At 42.5% G+C, this 24,545-nt stretch overlaps 3 protein-coding genes across 5 annotated transcripts in view; 2 read left to right on the top strand and 1 right to left on the bottom strand.

Annotated features, from left to right (window-relative positions):
- SAMD15 (sterile alpha motif domain containing 15) overlaps positions 1 to 1,886 on the top strand; it is a gene marked incomplete at its 5' end in the record, with an annotated part of 32,484 nt that extends 30,598 nt beyond the window's left edge. The window contains one exon of the mRNA XM_082384705.1: positions 1,758 to 1,886. Coding sequence (XP_082240831.1) covers positions 1,758 to 1,850 — 93 coding nt within the window. The 3' untranslated portion in view covers positions 1,851 to 1,886. The remainder of the gene's footprint in view (positions 1 to 1,757) is intronic.
- The window catches only part of TMEM63C (transmembrane protein 63C), a 452,188-nt gene that overhangs the window by 269,423 nt on the left and 158,220 nt on the right, over positions 1 to 24,545 (top strand). The window lies entirely within an intron of this gene.
- VIPAS39 (VPS33B interacting protein, apical-basolateral polarity regulator, spe-39 homolog) lies at positions 125 to 24,451 on the bottom strand. 3 transcript variants are annotated; one of them, XM_082384730.1, is made up of 21 exons: positions 24,311 to 24,433; positions 22,895 to 22,945; positions 21,471 to 21,563; positions 20,742 to 20,844; positions 18,798 to 18,941; positions 17,653 to 17,691; positions 17,234 to 17,298; positions 16,453 to 16,509; positions 12,793 to 12,885; positions 12,106 to 12,139; positions 11,496 to 11,598; positions 9,480 to 9,507; positions 8,038 to 8,111; positions 6,226 to 6,301; positions 5,644 to 5,778; positions 4,995 to 5,036; positions 4,582 to 4,671; positions 3,099 to 3,185; positions 2,420 to 2,509; positions 1,895 to 1,999; positions 125 to 1,138 (listed from the first exon to the last, which is right to left on the bottom strand). In XM_082384730.1, exons 3-21 carry the CDS (start codon positions 21,561 to 21,563, stop codon positions 1,118 to 1,120), a joined length of 1,479 nt encoding a protein of 492 aa, XP_082240856.1. In that variant the 5' UTR covers positions 22,895 to 22,945; positions 24,311 to 24,433; the 3' UTR covers positions 125 to 1,117. The 3 variants fall into 3 exon arrangements, with proteins under 3 accessions (XP_082240856.1, XP_082240855.1, XP_082240857.1); XM_082384729.1 differs by lacking the exon at positions 22,895 to 22,945 and having other exon boundaries at positions 24,311 to 24,451; XM_082384731.1 differs by lacking the exons at positions 4,582 to 4,671; positions 22,895 to 22,945 and having other exon boundaries at positions 24,311 to 24,451.

Raw genomic sequence — 24,545 nt, 5'->3', positions numbered from 1 at the left:
ACTGTTACTCCATAACCTGAAGTGTTGACAGGCTGCTGAATGCAGTCACCAAGGCAGATTTGTAGTGGTCCCAAGAGACAGGGCAAATGCTTCACTGTTCTGTACAAAATAACTGGGAGGGAAAGAGAAGGCACCAAGGAAGAAGCAGCTTTATTAGGAGTCTAGGCATGTCTGGGAAACCCAGTTCAGTCACAGAGAAGAAAGGCTAATATTGGTACAGGAATGCAGGAAACTGGCATTACAGAATATCCTCTCGAAAACCAACCATGAAACTAAAACCTCCATCTTAACAGCCTAACAGAAAAGCTGCTGAGTTTAGCCCCGGTGCAACTTGTGGAAGGTCCTAGTGAAATAATGAGATTTGTACAGAAAAGGAGAGCTTGCTCCAGCAATGCTGAATCTGAGCTCCATATAAGGTTAGGGGTCTGGGTGGGAGGGAAAGGTAAGGGGGATGCTCTCATCTCTCACACAGGGCCACCTCAGGGTGCAGGTGAGAGAGGAACCACAGTTTTTGTACAAAGGGAAGACCATGGCAGCAGAGGGACGCTGGCAATCTCTGTCATGAGGCGGAGGACTGTACAGTGTGAGGGCACCTCCAACAGGTCCTGGCAACACTGGCAGCCCTTCCTGAGGCCCCCTGGGAGACAGCCCTTCTGGTTCTGTCCTGACTTCCTTCAGAGCAAAACTGCCAATGTCCAGCACCAAGTCCAGGGTCATAATTAGCTGAGGGGAATGGAGTGGCCACCTTATGACACCTGTACCTCTCAGTCTAGGAGACTTCCTTTCTGGAGCAGTCCCTTTCCGCAGACCAAGAGAGATCCTGCCCAATATGGGCCCAATCTAGAAATTATTCCCACCTTCACAAGAGCACCAGGTGGAGAGAGTCTCTCATGAGGCAAAGCTTTAGATCTTGCCCCTCAGATGATGGCCCCTGGACAAAAGATCGGTCTGAAGCTGTCGGTGCCCAGGTGCTAGTCTCTGTCCCACGGGTAGCAGGCACTGCCTGTTGACGATGGGCCCAAGCGATGTGATGCTTAACTCTCCCAAGAAGAGCGCTCTCTACTTTCACAGGCAGGAAAGTAAGAAATGAGGCAGGTTTCAAGGGAGCTGATGCCACTTAATTCTTCCATCGAATTTGCTGTGAAAAAAACAAACAATGATCAGTTTTTCACTGATCCTTACAGATAGGCAGAGGGAATTCAATAAAACAAGGCCCACAGCTAGGTAATGTAGGGAAAAGAAGGATGGAGGGGGGAGGTTGAGAAAAAAAATTTTTTTAATGTGGGAGGGAGTTCATTTATTTAGAGATGGATTAAATACCTATTCTGTATCTTACAAGCCTGATTCAGTGCATTTATTCTGGTTCTGCCCGCCCGAGGACAAAGATTCACTAGCTTTAGCTTGTGGAAGGTTCCAAAATATCTAACAGGGACCTAAGCTCCACGTTAACAATAAGCTCAGCAATTTTATGCTATGAGAGATGAGTCAGCTGTGTTCCCCAAATAGCTAAAATCTATTTCACCCACTTCTTTCTTGCAACAGGTAAGTCACATCCAGCCCCAGGAAACTATACAGTTTGGATATTCTGAATCTGTAATGTTTGTTTCTAGACTCCCAGTAGTTAGTCCTTCCTACCTGCTAGGTTTAACAATGATCGGAGGACTACAATTGTCAGCCAAGGTCCCCACATCACCCTTATGTCATCCCACATCTCAGGAGTGATTTCTGCTGTTCTAACCAGTGCTTTTGCCCTGTAGGCCCATAGGAGACCCTTATCAAGAGATCCACAGGCTTGGCTGACAGCAATCCCATCCAGGCCGTGGGAATATAAACTCAGCGCTACTCTATGAACTGTCTACTGACACTGCTGGAGGGGTAAGCTGCAGCTGCTCACCGAGCTGTTGAGAATGGCATCAATCTTCTCCTCCTCGGCAGATCCTTTATCCACCTTGCTCCTGTACGCAAGCAACTGCTGACGATCCTTCAGGTCCCGGCAAGTCTATCACCAAAACAGACAACAATAAAAACCACCAATCAGCCTTCTCCAGAAGGGCCTTTTTCCTTTTGTCACTCCCGTTTTGAGCTAAGGTTCAAGGAGAATCCAGGAAGCTAGAGTGGGATGACAGTGGGGTCAAGCACCCAGTGAACTTCATGCTGAAGAGAAGTCTACAAGAGGTTACATGGCTTGATTCAGTTCTATGAATTCTCCAAGTGCAACGAATTTATAAAAGCAGAGAGAAACCAGTCAGAGGGCTGGGAAAATCATACAGGAGTGCTGGTCTCCAAACTAACTCTTGCCAGACCACTTTATCCACTGAGTTGAAACTGAGAGACGAACCTCAGGATCTAGGACTTGCGACTATAATCTCCCACTTTCCACTGAGGTCTAACTCAGGGTTTTCATTTCTTATGGACTCACATCAATGACGACATCATGACACTTGAACTTGGTGGCTAAGTTCAACTTTGTGTCCACATCTTCCACCAGATTGACATACTCCTGTAATATCTGTGAAAAGAAGTACTTCTGATTAATGATTCCCAGATGTACTAAACCCAGAGCTCTGAAAGGTAGAAAAAAAATCCTGAAGAAGGAAAAGAGTCAGTATCTGCTGTCTACAATTCCCACCATCAACCACAGGACTAGTTTTGCAGAGGGAAATGAGGTGGACTCCCTGCAGTACCTCCATGCTCCCCCAGGAAAGAAGGGCAGGGCCCATTCCTCCTTATCCCGGAGCTAGATACCCATGCCAGCAACACGTGTGCCCTAGATCTGACCCCGTGCTGTGCCCCCTTGCTCCTTGATGTCCTTTCTCATTAAGCTCTCTTTTTGCATCATTTGAATAGTATGTCAGTACTCCACCCGGGCTAAACACAGTAGATGCTCCTCAGAGAGGGGAGACTGGGATTACTTCTTAAGGGCAGAGGGGAACTTCCTTCCCTGGCCTTTTCTATGTCAAGGTGCAGTACAGCCATTATGCTGCCTTTAAGATAAGACCAGAGCAGGTCAAGTCTCCCATCGCTGAGCATTAGAGGCCAAAAGTTAGGTTTCCTAGAAGATCCTGTACCCTCCTCCTGTACCCTCTAAGAGCCATTACCTGGACAGGGGCACTGTTCTTGTGCAAAATTTCCACAACCCGATGGAAGCCAATGGGTGCTCTCTTCTTGGTATAGCCCAGCCAGTTCTGAAAAAGGAAGATGGGGCAGCCGTGGGTAGGCCAGACATCTGAGCTAATCTCCCTACGTTTTATGGTCAGACTAGAATAACATGGTGATGAGGAGTGGATGAATGGGAGGTGGGGGAGAGAGAAATGAAGAGAGATGAGAGTTTCAAAAAAGTCAAGGAACTCAGGAGGGTGGAAAAGAGTCAGAGGTATGAAATAAGCCCTTAGATCTATAGGCACGAATGCAGAAAAATGTCTGTGAAATATGGCTAAATAAAATAAGCAATTTACTTAACAATCCTTGTACTATGAACTTATCTGGGTAGACTAATCCTACCCTTTATATCTTTATATTCATATAAATGTTTACTTGTCAGTTCATGAGGAAAGGTCTGGAAAGCCACCCGTCAAACTTTTCACAGTGCTTGCCTTGAGGAAGGGACTGAGAAAGGAACAGGTGGACAATGGAAGAGAAACTTCACTCTTTACCCTCTACATTGTCATATCGTGTTTGATTTTGACACAGGCATATATTGCTTTGGTAGTTAATGTAGCCAATTAAATAACTAACAAAGGGGGAGAACAAAAAACTGTCAAACCCATAATGGAAAAATGGATATTTAATCATAAACTAATAGAGACATGACAACCAAATGTAATGTAAGATCCTTGACTGGATCCTGACAGCAAACAAAAACAAAAAAAAACAAAAAACAGCTCTAAAGAGCTAATTTATGTGTATGATAATATTCTTATATTAATGTTAAATTTCTTGAGACTGATAATATTGTGGTTACAAATGAGATAAATGCCTAAGTAATTAAAGGAAAAGTATCATGATATTTGCAACTTACTTTCAAATGTTTCAGCAAACGAAAAAAGCATATGGCAAAAATTTTAACAAATTAGTGAGACTTCCCTGGTGGCACAGTGGTTAAGAATCCGCCTGCCAATGCAGGAGACACAGGTTTGAGCCCTGGCCTGGGAGGATCCTACATGCCGCGGAGCAACTGGGCCCGTGAGCCACAACTACTGAGCCTGTGCTCTAGAGCCCGTGAGCCACAACTACTGAGCCCGTGTGCTGCAACTGCTGAAGCCCGTGCGCCTAGAGCCCGTGCTCTGCAAGCCCCCGCTTGCCGCAACTAGAGAAAGCCCGCGCACAGCAACGAAGACCAAATGCAGCCAATAAATTAATAAATAAATAAATTTATAAAAAAAAAAAACAACCAAATTAGTGAAGCAGGTGAAGACTGTTAACTATTCTTTCAGCTTTTCTTTAGGTTTGAAACTTTGGAAAATAAAAATCTGAAGGAAAAATGTCTACCAGTAACTAGAACTTGAGACTCCCAGGAGGCGTGGGATGACAAGATGGTATTGCCAAGGCATCAGCGGCATGGAACAGTCCCAGGGCACCCACCTTTGTGGTAAAGAGGGCATCGACATCATGCCAGGCCCGAAGCTTGGCGCGAGCAGCCAGGGCTGTCAGCACATACTGTTTGTCTGGGATCTAGAAAGCAGAGGCCAGGGGAAATTAAGGAGAAGTAGAAATGCATCAGGGTAGGTGCTTGAGAATTCTGGAAAGATAGGCAAAAATATTCCCTGGTGTTGATTCTGCCTCTTAAAATCCACAAATCTGTCAGGTTTCCAAGCCCCAGCACTGCTGCTGGCCATTCGGTTAAAGCCTTCCCTCACTTCCCACAAACTTACTCCATTTTCCCCTTAACCTTGAACGTTAAGGGACTTACTACTGTGCAGGGATAGAAAGCAACATCCACTCCATGTAGTTACTCTGATACTACTTTTACCAAACACTGACTAATTTATATCTACCTTAAATGTCTTCTTCAGGTTGACCGGACTGCTGAATGTGCCCTAGGATGAAAGTGAAGAAGGAATTTTAGTGGTATTTCTCAAATACTACCCATCTCCCCTTTTCTCTTCCACTACATAGACAGTCTACATTTCACTCTGTAACCATTTAAACCCAGAAATTAATTTAAGAGAAAAGCTCCATCAGGTCTAATTGGATATCACCACAACCCAGCTTAAGAGGACTGGATTAATAGGTATGGTGTATTTCCCAACTTTATGCTAATCCTATGATCATTATGATCATGCCCACCTACGGTCATTAAATTTACACCTCTTCAAAAAATTTTTTTAAAGTACCCACAAGTATCTACCCCCCGCTGCTCTTCCCTATACTGTGTGAATCCATTTGAAACGATGGACCTTTGCACAGAGACTGCTATGGGAGCAGCACTGCTGATGCCAGCTCACTGGAAGCCATGCAAACCCTTACAGACCTCTTTTCTCCTCTCGGTTCACCCCTGGTGAGAGCCGGGAAGGCTTCCCAGATGGATTGCCGAGAATTATGCGCACCCATTGTAAATAGGATACGCTGAAGTACTGGCTTTGAAATATGCTCGTCTTGTGCAGTGAGAATGTGTGGGGCCTTTCTTTCACGTTCTGCCTGTACCTCAGCCTCTGTGTAGTGGTAGAAGCAGGAGTAGAAAAGCGTCGTCACTAACGGCATGTTGAGGATAGAAGCTTTGCGGGGGTGCTTCCGGAAGATTTCAGTCTGTCCTGCTGATTCTAGATGTCGATCATTTGCCTGTGGTGGCGTGAGCCAAGTGAAAAAAAGAACAATGTCCATGGAGTAGAGGCAGGAGAGAAGCCTTTAATATTACAGCAGTTGTGCTTCCTACCCTAGGAAAGAGGCAAAGAAGAGAAAAAGAAAGAAATTGCCTAGGATAGCCCAGAGGAGCTTAAAATCCAGAAAATGATGACAGGTCCAAGTTGGATGGAGGAAGACCAGAGAAATAGTGATGAAATGGAGTTCTGGGATGAAGAGGAAATACTTCCAGGTTAACAGCAAGTGAGAAGAAAAAGGATGCCTGAAGACAATGGACAGAAGGCTACCACGTAGAGACAGAGAATGAAAGGCTCTTAGAAAACGTAACAGGAAATGACCTATGTGGGCAGAGCAGAAGTCTCCTAGCTGCTGAATGGCAGTGAGCTTTGGCACTGAAGCAGAAAGCGTAGAGACGAGGAGTCTAACCTCGATAATGATCTGACGTTCCAGGAGCGTGTAATGGTCTTGTATGTGTGCAGAATCTTCTGCTGAAAATGGCAAACTGGGAGAGGGCCAGAAGGTTAGTACCTCATTCTCTACTCAAACAGGAAACAAACCCAACTAAACCAAATCACCACTGTAAGCATAGAAAGCTCATGGGGCTTCATAAATCTGATCTCAGTTCTCCTTTAGAGCATCCCTGAAAGGCAGAGAGAGAGAAAGCAGAAAATAGAGGAGACCGTTGGCTGGGATTTTATATTTAAGGTTTTGTCAATTCGAGAGGGAGCCTGAAAGTCCACGAAATATACACAGTCACTGGCGATTCTGCTGAGGAATGAACTGGAATCCCCTCATTGTGGGAGCTGGAATGTTTGATGGACGAGTCACTTAGCTAGTGAGTGAGCCTAGCCAGCTGCCTATCATCCACATCCCCGTGAAGCACATGGTTCCTGTCATTGCTTAATGTCAATGCTTAACTCTCCTTAAGGGGCACTTACATTTGTTAGCAATTTTTTTTTTTTGAGCAATTTTTATTGGGGTATAGTTGCTTTAAAATGTTGTGTTAGTTTCTGCTGTACAGCAAAGTGAATCATGTTAGCCATTTTTTAATGCAGAGTAATAAGGTAAAATCAAGTTACACAGCACGGCGGTATGTTTGTAGATTAGTAAAGATCTCAGAGCTCTACATAATGTCAAGGGTCCCATCTTCAACACTACATTATATTTTTACACATGAAGAAGTTGAGGGACAAATAGTGTCTTACCTAAAAGCTATATGGTAAGTCAATGAGTAAGGCCAGGAATAGAAGCCAGATTTTAAACTCCCAGTTCCCAGACCTTCCTTCAGAAAGTGCTGCCTTATTCCCCTACTCCACTCACTCCAGGAAGAATTCTGAAATTCAATTACACTCTCCCAGATAAGTGTGATCCCCAGCCAATTTTTGGAAGAGATAAAGAAGACAGCAAAAGGTTCCAGTTACTTCACTATTCTAACTTCTCTTTGTTTATGAGAGGCCATACGACCTATCAGCTCAGTAGCTGATAAAGTTAAAATTACGGATTGCATTGAAATAAACAAATTTCTAAATGTGAAACCTGGAAATCATGTCACATGAGGAATGACTGAAACAACTGTGACCACTGAACCTCGAGCAAGGTCTACTGGGTAGACTCCACACCTGTCTTGACAGATACAGGAAAGCAAGTTTTAGCTCAATATAAGGAAGCACTTTCCAATAATGAAGGCTATCTGACAATAAAATAAGCTACTTCCCAGAGAACTATGTGCCCCATCACTGGAAGAATAATATGAGGGGCTGGTTTTTACAGGGATTTATATTCTGAATGAAAGCTGGACTGAATCAGTAGTTCTTGGACTGTGGAGTTTCAAGGACCAGTAACATTGAAAATAATATATAAGGTAAAATGTTGCCAACTTTTTCTTTTAATACATAAGGTCACACAAAAAAAATTATAACCCATTTTTCTACCAAAAAGGGGGTGGAGGAGGAGGGGAAAAAAAATCCCAGAATAAAAGGCAGTCTTTCAAATTAAATAAATTTAGCTTTAGGAGAAAACTCTCTACATTGCCCTTATTATTCTCAACTTACCACCTATCAGAGAAAACTCTGTGGGGGACTAGTGTTTGGAATCACTGAATGAGATGATCATTAATGATGCTTGTATGATCCACTGTTAGCCTTTCCCTACAACCATCTATCCATTCTACCCTTTTTTAGTCTCTTCCATGCTCTGTATAAGAGTATTTATAGTTAAACACATTTCTCCCCCGTTTACCCAATGCAGGTCTTAAGAAATTCTTTTCGTTTCTCGGGGTCCTGAATGTTCAAATGCTCTCGATAATGGGTTAGCTACAAAAAAACAGAGAAAGGCTTTGAGCTATTTCTTTTCCTCAGAAGGGCAAGGTAGCTCTGTAAGTAGATTTCCCATGCTTAAAAACTAAATTCTCATTACCAGAGATTCCTCTGTGAATAGATGAGGTGGCAGAGGGTGGGGAGGAGGGCAAAGAATGATTCAAAATTATTATCTCTAACTGCATTATCCAATATGGTAGCCACTAGCCACTAGTTTCAAGAAAAAGTTGTTCTTAGGAAATCTTCATATTCTACGGGGATAAACTAAAAGCAGACTATCAGCTTTGCCAATTCCGAAGTTTACAAGGTTGAAAAACTCCAAATTTATATACAACAGCATGCATGATAAATCACCTTCAATTCAGACATAATACAGAATATGAAGAAAATATGAAAGTTTTAGATAAAAATAAGTTATGCAAAACACATTTCACTGATTAATCAAACTTCAAAATAACAAACTTTATAAGAATGCTATTTGAAGAAAATTCCTTATAGTTTTGAACCTACAGAATTAAAAATGTAAACACAAAGTTTTTCAAAATGATTACTACAGATTCCCAATCATTTTGAGTAGATTAAGATAAAGGGTTTTTGAGATTTTCCCATGCCTTGAATATTAAGTACAAGTTCCTTTTACAAAATATTACTGAAAAACATTTTCCTGAATTATATTCTGTTGTGCAAAGAAGGTTAAAAATATATTACCACCAATGTGTGGTACAGCAACTAAAAGGACAATCCTGACATTGACGGCACTGAGAAATTCTTACCCCTGAACTATAATGTTCAACTTTTTAAATGGATCACTGAAGTCTGAATAATACAATTACATTTTGGGTAAAATTTCAGATTTATTCTTGTATTCCAGGAGTTTCTTCCCTCATGGTAAAAATCTGCCCAAAATCAATTTTAACACTTAGTCATTGAGCTCTCAGCCAAAATGTGTATTGGGTGCACCACCAGCAGCCTGACCTATCTTCCTTCATGACCTGTATCTGGTTTCTTATCCCTCTTTGCTTTCAGTATTATCTTTAGTATTAGAAGCCAAAACCCCAAAGCTCCAACAAACCAAGAATTGAAAACAACTAGAAATTAAGAGACAAATTCCAAATTGACCAGGCCAGTTTTCATTCAGCTATTAAAAAAAAAAATTATTCATAAGCCTAATCAAAACAGCATATAAAAAGAAACAAAATGGTACATCATTTGGATTGTTTTTAGGCTTCCCAGATGCCTTTCTCCCCTGGATATAATCAATACCAAAGGAAAGAAAATATTCAGTCAGTTTGGGATCTTGGAGGCTGGGTTTTGGCTTAGACTTCTGTTAAAGAGGCCCCCAACTGAAACAAAGGCCACACTTACCGCAAGCTCTTCTGTTCTATCTAGGAACCTGGGAAGAAGCAGAAGGGAGCAGGGCATTTTTATTTATTGATGTGTGGCAGTATAACCTCACAAAATGGTATGACTGCTCTAAAAGAAACACAGTTCAAACTCATTTGCCTCCATACATAAGATAAGCCCTTCTCTTCTTAAACTCTCTACTAATCAGCAACCCCTTGAGAACACATGGTGAACCAGGTATCATCGTTCCCCCGTCCACCTGGCTGAGCAAAGAGCAAGGACAAGACACTGCAGGGCACTCATAACTGTAATGTTCACAGACCTGACAGAAAGGCTCAGAGCCTCCACAAGACCTTAGCCCACAGCAGCCTTCTGGGTTTTTTTAAAGATGAAAACATTCTTCTCGGTCAGTACTATCTTGGAAACAGATTGTCTATACTGCCCTCTGTTGTTTTCAGGTACAGCATACAATGTGTTTGGTCTCTCCCCAAAGGTGGTAAGGCCTTGGAGAACAAGGACTTGTCTTCTGATTCCTTCTTACCCTGAATGGACCACTATAATTAACATCACTAATTTGGCATAGAGGTGATACTTAATAAAGCCTTGTTGATTAGGAGGGAAAGAAGGAAGGAACGAAGGAAGGAGGGAGGGAGGAAAGGGCTGGGGGAACAACCTGTCTCGAGGAACATGTCTTCTGCAAATTCCTGGCTAACCATCTGTAATCTTCACCCTGCCCAGGTGACCTGCTTTCCCCACCTTAGGCTTCCGGGCAGCTCATCGCTGTGCTGAAGCCATGGGGTAAACGAAGTTACCTTGGGCCACATGTCAGCCTAAACAGAGGTTCCAACCCCTTCTCTGATACTGAAGAAAGGACATAAAATAGTCCCTACCAGTTGAAATGAGACAGGGAAGAAACACATGATAGAAGACAGCCACCCCCAGTAGATACGCCTACCTCTTGCCTCTCTACCTATCGGAATCCTACCTAGTCTCACAGGCCCAACTCAATTCCTAATCACTTCCATGAGGCTCTCTGCAGATATCCTGACTGAAAATTATATTTGCTTCTTCTGCTCTTCCACTGTACTTCTCACTGGCATCACTGGGGACCAAGTAAGAAAAGATACATTTATCCTAGGTCTTTTGTAAGAAAATACTTAATAAATATTAATACTACAGACTAGGCATTATGCTGAGTGCTTTACACACACGAACTCTTCATCTTCATAATGACCTGTGGGGTGGGTAAAATCATCTCCATTTTACAGATGTGAAAACTGATGCTTGGAGAGGTTGAGTAACTTGTTCAAGGTCACGCTATGAACTAAGTGGTGGAGACAACAGTCAACACAGGTGCTTGACTCCAGAGCCTGGTTCTTAACCACCTGCCGCATAGTCACTTTATCACAGGTTGTGGTACATTATTAGTTATCCCATCACGTTTCTTTTTTTCTTTCTTTTTTTTTTTGGCCGTGCTGCGCGGCTTGCAGGATCTTAGTTCCCTAACCCGGACTGAACCCTGGCCATGGCAGTGAAAGTGCCAAGTCCTAACCACTGGACCGCCAAGGAATTCTCCCATCACATCTCAATATCCTGTCTGATAAGCGTTTCCATAAAAGAGGGGCAGTGTCAGGCTTCCCTGGTGGCGCAGTGGTTGAGAACCTGCCTGCCAATGCAGGGGACACGGGTTCGAGCCCTGGTCTGGGAAGATCCCACATGCCGTGGAGCAACTGGGCCCGTGAGCCACAATTACTGAGCCTGCGCGTCTGGAGCCTGTGCTCCGCAACAAGAGAGGCCGCGATAGTGAGAGGCCCGCGCACCGCGATGAAGAGTGGCCCCCACTCGCCGCAACTGGAGAAAGCCCTCACACAGAAACGAAGACCCAACACAGCCAAAAATAAAAATAATAAATAAATAATAAATAAAAAATTAAAAAAAAAAAAGAGGGGCAGTGTCGTCTCTTTCTTTGTATTATCGCCCAGAGTGCTTTGAACAAAGTACTTAACGAACTTTATAGACCAGATGATCAGTTCTTACCTAAAGAGGTCTAAAAGCAGCTTTTGATCCCCTATCTCCTTAAGGAAGTGAATGAGATGTCTCAGGGCAACCTGCCGCACCTCCAGCTCTCGGAAGAGGATCTCTAGCAGGCAGGAAGAAGGAGTTAGACGGGGAAAGATTAAAGCCTATTACTCAATAGGAAATTGCTCTCCCTACTCACACATTGCAAACATGATCTCCTCAAAATCCATAGAAGCTAGGAATGGTTTTCTATGGTGCCCATCCCTATGGCTCAACCCACCAGCAACATACTCCATGGTCCAGGGCAATGCTTAGCCTTTGTGTTAACTTTCAGTTCTCACCAACCCAAACATCAGGCACTGAGCATGGACTTTCACGTCCTCAAACCCACACAGCCATCTGTCTGTCCGATAAATGGAGGGCCTTTGTAGTTACTGTAGTTATCACCCTGAAGGAAGAACAACTGCCCTCAGGGTTGTGATGTGTATTCAGAAGTCTCAGGCCACCCCAGCTGTCCCTAAAGTAGACTTGATGCTGGTAAATTCTGGTATGAAAGCCACAATGCCATTCTCCCTTCAAATGTAGTAGACACCTTACTGACTGAAGATTTCCCTCAAACCATGCTCACCTTTGCTCAATGTCCTCTTCAGGAAGATCAGAACCTAGAGGAAAAAGAGAACCAAGAATGAATTATCCTGTGTAACCTTCCAAACACAAGGCCCTGTCTGAGCACCTGATGTCTAGGAATAAGGCCAGCCAACTCATTAGGAATCTCTGCCGGTCTATACAACAGGTTTCTCTATGTGACAGAAGGACAGGTGATGGACATATGGAATGAGCTGTGTCTTGGAAGTCCACATACCTGTGCCCCTACTGGTGAGAGGCACCTCCCTCCCTGTGTGAGAAGCTGCTCTCATAACTCTCCTCCTTCAGATTATTTTTGAGAACACAAAGTGGCCAACCTACTGCTTCTGGGTCATAATCAAGAGTGCCACACACAATGCATATCCTGCCAGCTAAGCCTTAGAACACGTACTTCTGAGAATCTTCCACTTCAAGAGGAAACCCAGTGTCTCTACTTGACATTACCAACAAGGACCTACTGTATAGCACAGAGAACTATACCCAATAGAATCTGAAAAAGAATACCTACATATATAACTGAATCACTTCACTGTACACCCAAAACTAACACAACACTGTAAATCAACTATACTTCAAATAAATAAAGAGATTTTAAAAAAATCTATTCTGATTAGACTTTCAGAAACTAATGAAAACAATACTTAAACAACAAACAAAACCCACAACTCACTGCAGTAATGACGTTTCCATCATGCATGCTTACTGCTTCTTCTAGGAGTTGTAGCTTGTCCTGTAAGGAGCGGAATCTTTCCAGGGAGCAGACCTGGCAGAGTAAGAACAGAACTGGTGTGCAAGGAAGAAGACAATTTCCTATATTCTTTTGTCACTGGATACTGAAGAATGGGCAAGAATAAACTAAAATGTCCCCAAGGAGAGCTTCTTTGTTTTCATACAACAGCCCCCAGCACTCTATGAGCCAAGAGATTCCCATCACACCCTCCCTAGTTGAGCCTTATGCCCTAGAAGATGCTGATGTCCTGATGAACTCTTGCCAAAGTCAACGGGTAGAGAGCTCACTTGTTCTCTTTTCCTCTTTTTCTTTAAATCTGGTTTTTCGGTTTGTTTGTTTGGTTGTTTTTTTTCAAACCCTTGTGTCGAGGGCCAACCTTCAGTAGGTCGCAGCGACGGAGCTGCTCTGCTACGAACGAGACGCCGACCCAGAAGCAGGTCGTCTACGAATAGTTTAGGACCAGGTTCCCCAGGAACGTGTGGTGTGTGATGGGCAAGGCGGCGGCCGCCTTTCCAGCGGCGCCCCATGTCCTAGGACGAAGGGCTCTCTGCACTGGACCCCGGTCCCGATGTGCCGCAGGGTACGCCACGCCACTGGGGACAGTGGGGGACCAGCTATCTGAGGCCAACTTGTTCTCTTTTTAATGAGGCATAATTTACATAGCATAAAATCTACCCTATTTAAATGTACTGTTCAGTGAGTTTTGACAATAATTCCATGTAACTACTACCACAATCAAGATACAGAACATTTCCATCACCCCAGAAAGTTCCCTTGTCCACTCTGATGTCAATACCCTTCTCCCATCCCTACCCCCCAACAACCACTGATCTATTTTGTCACTAAAATTTTGCCTTTTCTAGACTTTCAGAAACACAGAATCATACAATATGTACTCTTTTGTATCTGGCTTTTCACTCAATATAATGTTTCTGAGATGGATCTATATGTTGTGGTATTAGTAGTTTGCTCCTATTTATTGGTGAGTAGTTTTCCATTGTATGGGCATACCACAATTTTTTAATCCATTTACTTACTGATGGATATTTGAGTTATTTCCACTTTAGGGGCTGTAACAGATAAAGTTACTATGAACATCTGTGTACAAGTCTTTGTATGAACATATTTTCATTCCTCCTGGATTGTAAATGTCTAGTAGTGAAACTAAATGTGTTTAATTTTGTAAGAAACTGTCAGACTATTTTCCAAAGTAGTTTTACCATTCTACCTTCCTGCTTGCACTGTATGAGTTCCAGCTGCTCCGCATCCTCCCAATGCGTGGTAAGATCAGTATTTTTAAATTTAGCCATTATAGTGGCTGTATAGTGATATCTCAGTTTTAATTCATGTTTTCTTGATAACTGATAATGTTGAGCATCTTTTCAAATGCTTATTGGCCATTCATGTATCATTTTTGTGATATAACTAGTCAAATCTTGAGTCAATTTTTATTTATTTATTTTTAAAGATTTATTTATTTATTTAATTTATTTTTGGCTGCGTCAGGTCTTAGTTGTGGCACACGGGATCTTGGTTGAGGCATGCAGGATCTTTCGTTGCCACGTGGGCTCTTCGTTGCAGCATGCGGGCTTCTCTCTAGTTGTGGCATGTGGGTTTTCTCTCTCTAGTTGTGGCGTGCAGGCTCCAGGGTGTGTGGGCTCTGTAGTTTGCAGCACACAGGCTCTCTAGTTGAGGCACACGAGCTCAGTAGTTGTGCCTCGTGGGCTTAGCTGACCCATGGCATGTGGGATCTTAGTTCCCTGACCAGGGATCAAACCTGCGTCCCCTGCATTGTAAGGCAGATTCTTTACCGCTGGACCACCAGGGAAGTCCCCTTGAGCCAATTTTTAAATTGGATTGTTTGGGACTTCCCTAGTGGCGCAGCAGTTAAGAATCTGCCTGCCAATGCAGAGGACATGGGTTTGATCCCTGGTCCGGGAAGATCTCACATGCTGCGGAACAACTAAGCCCGTGTGCCACAACTACTGAAGCCCGTGCACCTAGAGCCTGCATGCTACAACTACTGAAGCCCGCACACCTAGAGCCCGTGCTCCACAACAAGGGAAGCCACCACAATGAGAAGCCAGCGCACTGCAACTAAGAGTAGCCCACGCTTGCCGCAACTAGAGAAAGCCTGCGCACAGCAACAAAGACCCAACGCAGCCAAAAAGATTTTAAAAAGTTAAAAAAAAAGAACAAATTGGATTGTTTATCTTCTTATTACTGAAGATAATTCATTATTTTTTATATACATATTCTGGATAAAATCCTTTATGACACATGTATTTTGCAAATATTTTCTCCCAGCTATGGTCTTTTTGTGGTTTCTTTCGTTTGTTTGTTTGAATTTATTTTATTTTATTTATTTTTGGCTGTATTGGGTCTTCGTTGCTGCGTGAGGGCTTTCTCTAACTGCATCAAGTGGGAGCTACTCTTCGTTGAGGTGTGCGGGCTTCTCATTGCGGTGGTTTCTCTCGTTGTGGAGCACGGGCTCTAGGCACACAGGCTTCAGTAGTTGTGGCTTGTGGGCTCTAGAGCGCAGGCTCAGTAGTTATGGCGCACGGGCTTAGTTGCTCCATGGCATGTGGGATCTTCCCGGACCAGGGCTCGAACCCATGTCCCCTGCATTGGCAGGCGGACTCTTAACCACTGCGCCACCAGGGAAGCCCGTCTTTTTGTGTTTTTAACAGTGTTTTTAAAGAACAAAAGTTCTTAATTTTGGTGAAGTCCATCTTTTCAATTTTTCCCTTTCCGTTTGATGGTTTTTGTGTGCTTAGGTAATAAGTCTTTGCCTAACCCAAGGTCACAAAGATTTTCACCTATATTTTCTTCTAGTTTTACAGTTTTAGCACTTATTCTACATCTAGGTTTATGATCCATTTTGATCCATTAATTATTATGATGTCAATTCTCCCAAAATTGGTATATAGATTCAATGCAATCCCAATCAAAATCCCAGCAGCTCTTCTGTAGACACTGACAAGCTGATAGTAAAATTTATATGGAAATACAAAGGATCTAGAATAGCTGAAATAATTTTGGAAGAGAAGAATAAAGTTGAATAACTTATATTACCTGATTTCAAGATTTACTACAAAGCTACAATAATCAAGGCCTTGGTAATAGCATAAGGATAGACAAATAAATCAATCAATTAGAAGAGAGTCCAAGAAGAGACCTACATATATATGGTCAATTCACTTTTGACAAAGGCACCAAAGTAATTCAATGCGGAAAGAATCGTCTTTTCAACAAATACTGCTGGAACAAACGGAGAACCACGTGGGAAAAAATGAATGTCAATTTTTACCTCACACCATACACAAAAGTTAACTCACAATGGATCAGACCTAAACATAAAAGATTGTTCTCACTCTTAAAGGCACTACTTTTCACTCTCATCCATCACTCTTTTCCCCCTTCCCCATCAAAGCAACACTAAACCCTGGAGAATCAGAAATTTTGCAGCTGACTTGTCATCTTAGTGGATTGATTTTCCTCCTGAAAAGCACTTCATTTAACAAATATAACTGAAGAGAAAGGTCAAGCTGCCCAGCTTCCCAAAAAATCTCACAAGAATTCTCTCCCCAGTGGCCTTACCTTGCCCTTCCGAAGGCGTCGCACTGTGTCACTGGGGCTCCAATCATTGCTGTAATCCTGGAATATTAGCAACGCGTGAATCCCAGGAAGTTAAGGGATCAGAATTATAAGTGTGCCCGCTCCTCATCTCAAACTCATAATCTTAGTCCCTAAAGGGAAGATATTTTGTGGAAGGAAACGGATGAAAAAACAAGAACTGGGATGGTCTTGTTCTGAGTTTCTTAAGGAACTAGAACAGAGACAATACAGGCAGGAGGAGTTGGATCATACAGGGAATGGATCAACTAACAAACCCAGCAACGCTATGCCTAAGTGGTTCAGGATTTCAACCCCTAAATGCAGTTTTGGGACTCTAAATAACGGCTTTGCCAACAGAGGGAAAGAGAGAAACATGTTCCTTTTTTGGACCTTATGATATCATTTCTTCCTTTTGAATCGATTTGCTTTTTTATGTGCTTCATGGGAATATGAGTTCCACCAAGCTTCCAGACCACAGTGATGATCAAAAGTTTCAAAGTACAACCTAAAAAAAGGCAGCATAATGGGTAAGGAAAGTGTGCCAGGACTGAATCAGAAAATAGAGATTCTGAGTCCAAGTTCTACCATTTAACTAGCTGTGAGACTCCAGGCAAGTTCTAATGTTTAGAAATCCAGTTTTCTTACCTATAAAAGGGGTTTAAAATAATACCTGCTCAAAGATTTGAGAAAATCAAGCAAGATGACATACGTCAAGGTATGTCAAACTGTGTAAAGATATAACACAGTGTAAGATATAACTCACCCTATACTCCCCCTTGGGTCTCCCTAGCTCTGGAGCATAGCTCTTGGCAGGTGTGTCCGACAGAGCTGAAAAAGAACAGGCAACTGATTCAGAAGGGCACAATCTCCTGCCACTCCCTTCCTCTACTGCTTCCTTCTCAGGCACATTTTTTTTTTTCATTTGGCCCCCAAGGCATCATTATGGCCCAAAGTAGATCCCATTCCTCCCCCAAAGACAGCATCCCTAGAAGTTACCCTTTGCCCCTGTAACCAGAATGGTCTTGACCTCCTTACTCAGCATCAGAAAATCTTTCTAATAATGATGATAGATTCAGAAGAAATGTCATCATCTAATTATCACTTGTCCCCATGACTCCCCATGTTGTACCCCAGATCAGTAACATCTCCCACAGTAATCAAGAGAAGAGGGTCAATGCCTACCATCAGAGAGGGACTGGAAACTTCCAGGTCTAGTTCTCCCTAAAGGTAAAGTACACATAAGGTCAACAGTTCAAGTCAGAGCCATTCAGACTTGGTTAAGGATGCAGTGCACATAGAACTTTTTTATGCAATATGAGAACTTAAGGCTTAGAAAAGTTTTTATTCAACTTCAGAAATTTGAGGTGCTACAAAAAAAAAAAAGCACTGAGGAACAGTTTTTAAAATTGCGGTTAAAATATACATAACATAAACTTTACCATTTTTAAGTACACAGTTCAGTGGTACTGAGTACATCCACACTGTACAATCATCACTACTATCCATCTCCAGAAACTTCTCATCATCCCAAACTGAGACTCTGTACCCATTAAACAATAACTCCCATTCCTCCTCACTCTCATCCCCTGGTAACCACTATTCTACTTCCTATCTCTATGAATCTGACTATTCTAGGTATCTCATAGAAATGGAATCATACAGTATATGTCCTTGTATGTCTGGCTTAATTCATTTAGCATAATGTCCTCAAGGTTCATCCATGTTGTAGCATGTATGAGAATTTTGATCCTTTTTAATGCTGCATAATATTCCACTGCATATACCTGCCATATTTTGCTTATTCATTCTTCAGTCAATGGACATTTGGGTTGTTTCCATATTGTGGCTATGCTGAATAATGGTATTATGAACACTGGTGTATAAATACCTGTTCAAGTCCCTGCTTTGAACTCTTTTTGGTATATACCTAGAAGTGGACTGCTGGATCATATGACTGTTCTATGTTGAATTTCTTGAGGGACTGCCAAACTGTCTTCCACAGTGGCTGTACCATTTTATATTCCCACCAGCAGTGCACAAGGATTCCCAACAGAAACGCACAGGGGTAGGGAGGAATTTTGACCTACGCAAATTTCTTCAGTACCTGTCACAGGGTTAATGTCAGTTTTGTTCATCATGTTCTAGAAACCCAGTCCAACCCCTCTGAATTTCCCTCATTTCTGCCCTTCCTGATCCCCAACTGCCAGCTCCAAAGATTTTTCATCCCTCAATAATCTTTTTCTTACAGAGTAAATGAAAATTATAGCCTCAGTGGTTTTTTTTAAAAAAGAAAAGGACTCCCTGTCCCTTTAACCATCACTCTTTACCTCTAAAAAAGCTGCTCAGGGAGTAGGTAGAAGCAGGTTTGGGTAGTTGTGCATAGGAGGAGAAGCTGTTTCGGTTCTTTAGCTGTTCACGCTCATGGTTTGACCCACTATTACTAGCAGTCTCTTTGATGGACCATGAGATACCTGCAAGATAATAAGATCTAGATCAGTAATTCTCATCCAAAATAATGCCTTGGCATCCAGCATTCCAATAAACTCTAAAAGCTTTTCATCAGAGGCTCTGGTCCCTTGTCAACATGAACTTAAAAAATTGGGGCAGGGAGAAAGGACAGAATCAAATAGACCAATCAACAGAAAAAAGGGGCAAAGGAACTGAATAAATGGATCACAGAAAAGGAAATACAAGTGGCTATTAAACATGTGAAAAGATGCTCAACCTCACTCTTAATAAGAGAATTACACAAAATCAAAGTACACTGAGATACCACTGGCCCCCTATAAGATTGGCAAAGACCCAGAAGTTTGGTAATACCCTGTGTTGCCAAGGCTGTGGTGGAGAAAGGAATACTCACACTGCTGGTGGGAATGCAAACTGGTGCAACCCCTGTGGAAGGCAACTTGGCAATATCTAACCAACACAGATACAAATACTCTCTGCCAGTAATTCCACTCTAGGAATTGATCTTTCGGGCCCTCTTATATGGGCAAAATACAAGGTTATTGACAGCAATATAAACAACAAAAGATTGGAAACAATCTAAAGTTCATCAACAGTAGACTGGGTAAATAAATTATGAGAAATCCATACAATGTATACTATGCTGCTATATTTAAAAAGGAAGAGGGAGAATGAGAAAGCTCTTTATGTACTGATATGGAAAGATCTTCAAGCTATACTGTCAAGTGAAAAGAGCAGGGTATAAAGTATGCTACCACTGGTGTAAAAAAGGGAGTAAAAATATATATTCCTATATGTATTTCCAAATGCAAAAAGAATCTTTAGCTGAATACACAGAAAGCAAACAACAGCAGTTGTATTTTGGGTGTCCAGGGCCTGAGAACTGAGTAGATGCATGACAGTGGGGGAGGGAAACTTTTCACTGTGTGCCTTAAATACTTTTTACTTTTTAAATCATGTGACAGTATTTCCTATTTTTAAAAAAAAAAAACCTTTAAAAATACGCTTAAAAGTCAGATGAAGGGACTTCCCTGGTGGCGCAGGGGTTAAGAATCCACCTGCCAATGCAGGCGACACGGGTTCGAGCCCTGGGCCAGGAAGATCCCACGTGCCATGGAGCAACTAAGCCCGTGCGCGACAACTACTGAGCCTGTGCTGTAGAGCCCGCAAGCCTAGAGCTCCGCAACAAGAAGCCCTGAGCACAGCAATGAGAAGCCCGAGCACCGCCCGCCAGCAGCAATGAAGGCCCAAGGCACCCTAAATAAATAAATAAATAAATAAATAAATAAATGAAAAATTTTTTAAAAAGTCAGATGGACTCTGCAAAGGTATTAAGTGGTATTATAGAACAGCTAGGCAGTGAGACCTGGTGGCTAAGGAAATCAGTTCTTCCAGCCAGTTATGAGCATTTAAGTCAGCAGTTCCCAAATATGACTGCATATCAGAAGCATCTGCAGTGCTTATTATCAATTGAGACCCCACTCTACCTCCCAACCACCCCCAACCCCAAGACCTACGGAAGCAGAGTCTCTGGAGTGAGACATAGAAATCTAATTTTAACAAGCACCCCAAATAAGTCTGAAATAGCCAGCCAAGCATTAGCCCTAGGGTAGCAGGCCTAGATAGCCATATGGAAACTACTGCTGTATTTCCCCAGTATCTTCTCCTGGGTTAAATTTCCAGATGTATGCTCATGTGAAAATAGTTTAGCCTCATTCCCTTTCCTGACAAGTATTGAGGAGACTTTATTAGTGGTAAGAACCCTGAATAATTAATTAATCCTTCCTAGGGCCTCTTCTACTTACTTCCCACAGGTTCCCCGCTCCAGCTGACTCTCTCCAGGTCATCGTCATCATCATCATCCACGAAGTCTCGAAGGCTATTCACTGCCCGCTTGGATTCCTTTAACTGCAGACAGACATAAGGCAGGGCACTCAGGCGGTCACCACTTCTCACCTCTCTCTCTGACAGCCAAGAAGGCTGAGGAACTGGGACTTGAAGATGGCCAACATTTTCACCCTCTGCAACTGAAAGCCTAGCCTGCTAGACATCTGCCAAGAAAACAATTTGCTTTTTAGCCAACACTGGAGTCCAGTGGCAAAAGGTTAGGAGGAATCAAAGCCGCTTTTGAATTCTAATCACACTCCTGGTATTGACTTGCTTTGTAGTGAGGTTATCCATCTCTCCAAAAACGAATCTGCTCCCCCATTTGTAAAATAGACACAATAAAGACAAACTTCCAATCCAGTTCATCCTTCAAAAATAATAAATTATATCACACGATAAAAGACTTAGGGTTCTTGAAAAAAAAAAACTCAAAGAAATGAATCATCTTAAGAATGTAAAGGAAAAAGGGCAGAGAGTTGGTTTTTACAATCCCCCTCTTTTCTCAGGGTTCTTTTCCATGAAGATTTTTCTAAAGATCTGACTGAAAACACTTCTGAGCCTCATGGAGACAGGTTACTGAGGATGCAAGGGGAAGGGTGCACAGTGGAAGAGGGTGAGACCTTCAGCAATTGTTCATGGAAACCCACCTGTGAGAGCTCATCATCATCGTCATCAAAGGTGAAAGCCTTGAACTTGGAGCTATTCCAATACTCCTCCTCATCACCCTTTGTCCGATTCATCTGGAGTGAGAGGAAGATAGATATATGTCCCTTTCTGGATTCCCCTCAAAAGAGCTCCAAAAGCTTTAAGTTCCTAGACTACAAACTCCCCACAGTAATCAGGGATGTATGAAAGTGTCTGGTAAAGCAAATACTGAACATGCCATATAAAATCAGATCCTTGGGTCTCCAATCAACTCATACTTTTGATCCTCTGATTACCCACAAGTAGTCATTCATTCCTAGAGCAGCTACTTTCTTCATGGCACTCTCTCAGGTGCTGGAAGGAAAATTTAAAGTACAAAAAATAGTCTCTCTCTGAAGGACCCTACAACAGAACTCGGGTATTCAGCATAGGTTATGTATAAAGGTAATAGTACAAAGCAGGCAAGTGTTAAAAGAATGCATCACGAACTTTGCTGAATATCCAAGATCAAACAAAGCATGAATAAAACAGATAATAACTGCATTCATGTACTCAACATATATCTATTGAGTGCCATCTCTGAGGCACTGTTCTAGGCTCTAGGAATACTACAGTGAATAAAACTGACATATATCTTGCTCTCATGTGTGCTTGTTAAATGCCTGGAGGCAAGCAAGCAATTAAAGGAAGCTAAATTATCCCCCTTGTATCTTCAAATCATGATTAATTTATTAACAAGTATTGGCCAAAATGTGGGAAATGAGGGCATGGCCAAAAAAGTATATAAAGAATCAGTCAAAACATGACAAGTCCCTCTCATAACTACTCTAAAATTAGATTTCACCCCGAAAAAAAAGTTTTGCCTTAGAATTACAGACTAAACTATCAATGCCAACTGGATTAGAGTGAAAACTGATGTAAGCCAAGAACCAGGTACGGAACCTTCCACAGCACCCAAAATAACTCCAAAGGCTACAAAGTGTCAAATTCTAAAGTATCAATTTGCTTTTTCTTTCATCTCAGTAGCACCTTTCTCAATAGAAGGTTAAGAAACACTCATCATGGCAGCCCCATTGAGGCTCCCAATGGCCCTTAACATACTCTGCTCTCACTGTGTTTTCAGGGGATCTAGGGATGGCAAAGGTAGGATGACAATTTTTTACTATCTGATCCTTTCCCATTGCGGACGTCACTAATTGATTTCTACTGAACCCAAATATGGCTTAAAAATCTTTTTGTATATTTAATCCAGGGAGTCAAAAGCAAATAAAAAAGCTAGCAGACACAATAAAATCATCCCTTATATTGGAACAAGCATAGGCTTTGTAGTCAGGCGACTTGAATTCAAATGTCGCTTCTCCAATTCTGAGCAAACTGGGTAAATATTGTTATTTACTTCTAAGCCTTGGAGAAAGTGATATCCTACCTCACAGGGTTGCAGTGAAGAATAGGAGTCAAGAAACAGCTAACAAGGTGCCTAGTAAAATAAATACTAAATGTTACTTCTTTTTAGTATAGGATATCTTCTGCCATCTTTCTATCTCGGCCATCTGCAAAATCTGGGCGTAACAATAGAAACCTACCTTTTAAGACTGGTGTGAGGCTTAAACCAGTTAAAACAATACATGTAAAGCACACGTGCTGACAGAAAATTAATGTTCAGTATTAATTTTTAGTATTAATAAATCGCTATCTTGGAAAAAGCTAGAAGAATATTTCAAAGCACTCCTGAAGCTTAAAAAAATTTTGATACAAAAATTCTGAGTAGCCATCACAAACACTGAAGGTGTGCATACAGCAGGTAAATGCCTCTGGTACAGATGCCGGTTTATAAAGCACTTTGTAATCCTCAGAACAACCCTGTAACGTAGGCCTGGCAGATTCCATTTCACTGATGAGGGAAATGAGACACAAAAGGATTCATTATCAAAGTATTAAGCTAAAGCTAGTTGCTCCTAGCTAATCCAGGTTTTCTGTCTCCTGGGTCATTTCCACTCTGATTTGCATGGTCCTTTTATCACTCTAGGGAAAACGAGAGCAGGTCATTACTACAGTAAATAAATAAATGTAAATATCTACGGATAGGCATAGAATGTGTCTAACAAACCCAAAAATCCACCAGAGGATTTCTGGAATCTTTTTTAACCATGCAACAGCAGTGGACATCTGACACTAATCTGTACTTCTAGCGCCAAGTCAGAACACAGATTTACTTAGCAAGTAAAAAGATAATGATTTAATGGTTCTAGAATTTATAAAGCAACCAGGTACAATTTTAAGAGGGACTGAGAAAGCTGCTTCAACATGATTTAAAATATTTCAAAGGCTTGTCCTTGTCACTTGTTTACTGAGATCCCACCATATAGGGTAGTAGATCCGAGGGAAGAACAGGAACACGACAAAGAAAGGAAAACGATTCAACCAAAAATATCTATAACCAACACCCTCCCGGCCTTAGGACACCCCAGAAACCAGCTACTGAGAAGTTACATTCGGATTCATTTATCATTTTTAGAGCCAGGCTACGAACTGAGACGAAGAAATGTGGGTTAAACTAGGAAGACTCTACGGGCGAACGTCCAGGAAACACGGATCAACCGCAGTGGCCAGAGCCCAGAACCCTGGTACAGTAAATGCTCGTTCAAAATCAGTTGTCCGGGCTCACTCGCGGCCCCAACCCCGAGTGGACAGCGGCTCCCAGCCCACGGGTCGCCGGGACCGGAGTAACAGAGTCAGGCCTGGGGGGTCTAGGGACGCCTCAGAGAACAAGGTGAAAGGATATGGATGCGGAGAGGCTTGACTTGGCCAGATATGTGGCCCAAGGGCTTTGGGACACCCTCACCTCTTCCACACCGAGCCCTCCCTCTCAGGTCAGCGTCAGAGTCCTCAGCCTTTGGACCGGCCTTTCTAGACAGGCTATGCAGCATAGAAAAGAGGCGGAAGGGGATAGTCCCGGGGAGAGGCGGTCGGCTGTGTGGGTGGGGACCGTGGGGTCAAAAAAGCGGCCGCAGGGCATGCTGGAAGTTGTAGTTCCTCCCGCCTCTGTCATCGGGGGCTGCCTGGACGGGCCACAGGGG

This window comes from Balaenoptera borealis (genome assembly GCF_965194805.1).
Source record: "Balaenoptera borealis genome assembly, chromosome: 3".
Taxonomy (NCBI): Eukaryota; Metazoa; Chordata; class Mammalia; order Artiodactyla; family Balaenopteridae; genus Balaenoptera; species Balaenoptera borealis.
This window is presented reverse-complemented; position numbering and strand designations above follow the sequence as displayed.

Coding starts and splice junctions, on each gene's coding strand:
- VIPAS39 (XM_082384729.1), bottom strand. CDS start 21,563: ATGAATCGGACAAAGGGTGATGAGGAGGAGTATTGGAATAGCTCCAAG. Junction 20,845..21,470: donor ATGATGATGAGCTCTCACAG/GTGGGTTTCCAT, acceptor GTCTGTCTGCAG/TTAAAGGAATCCAAGCGGGC. Junction 6,302..8,037: donor TTTCTTAAGACCTGCATTGG/GTAAACGGGGGA, acceptor GCCCTCTCCCAG/TTTGCCATTTTCAGCAGAAG.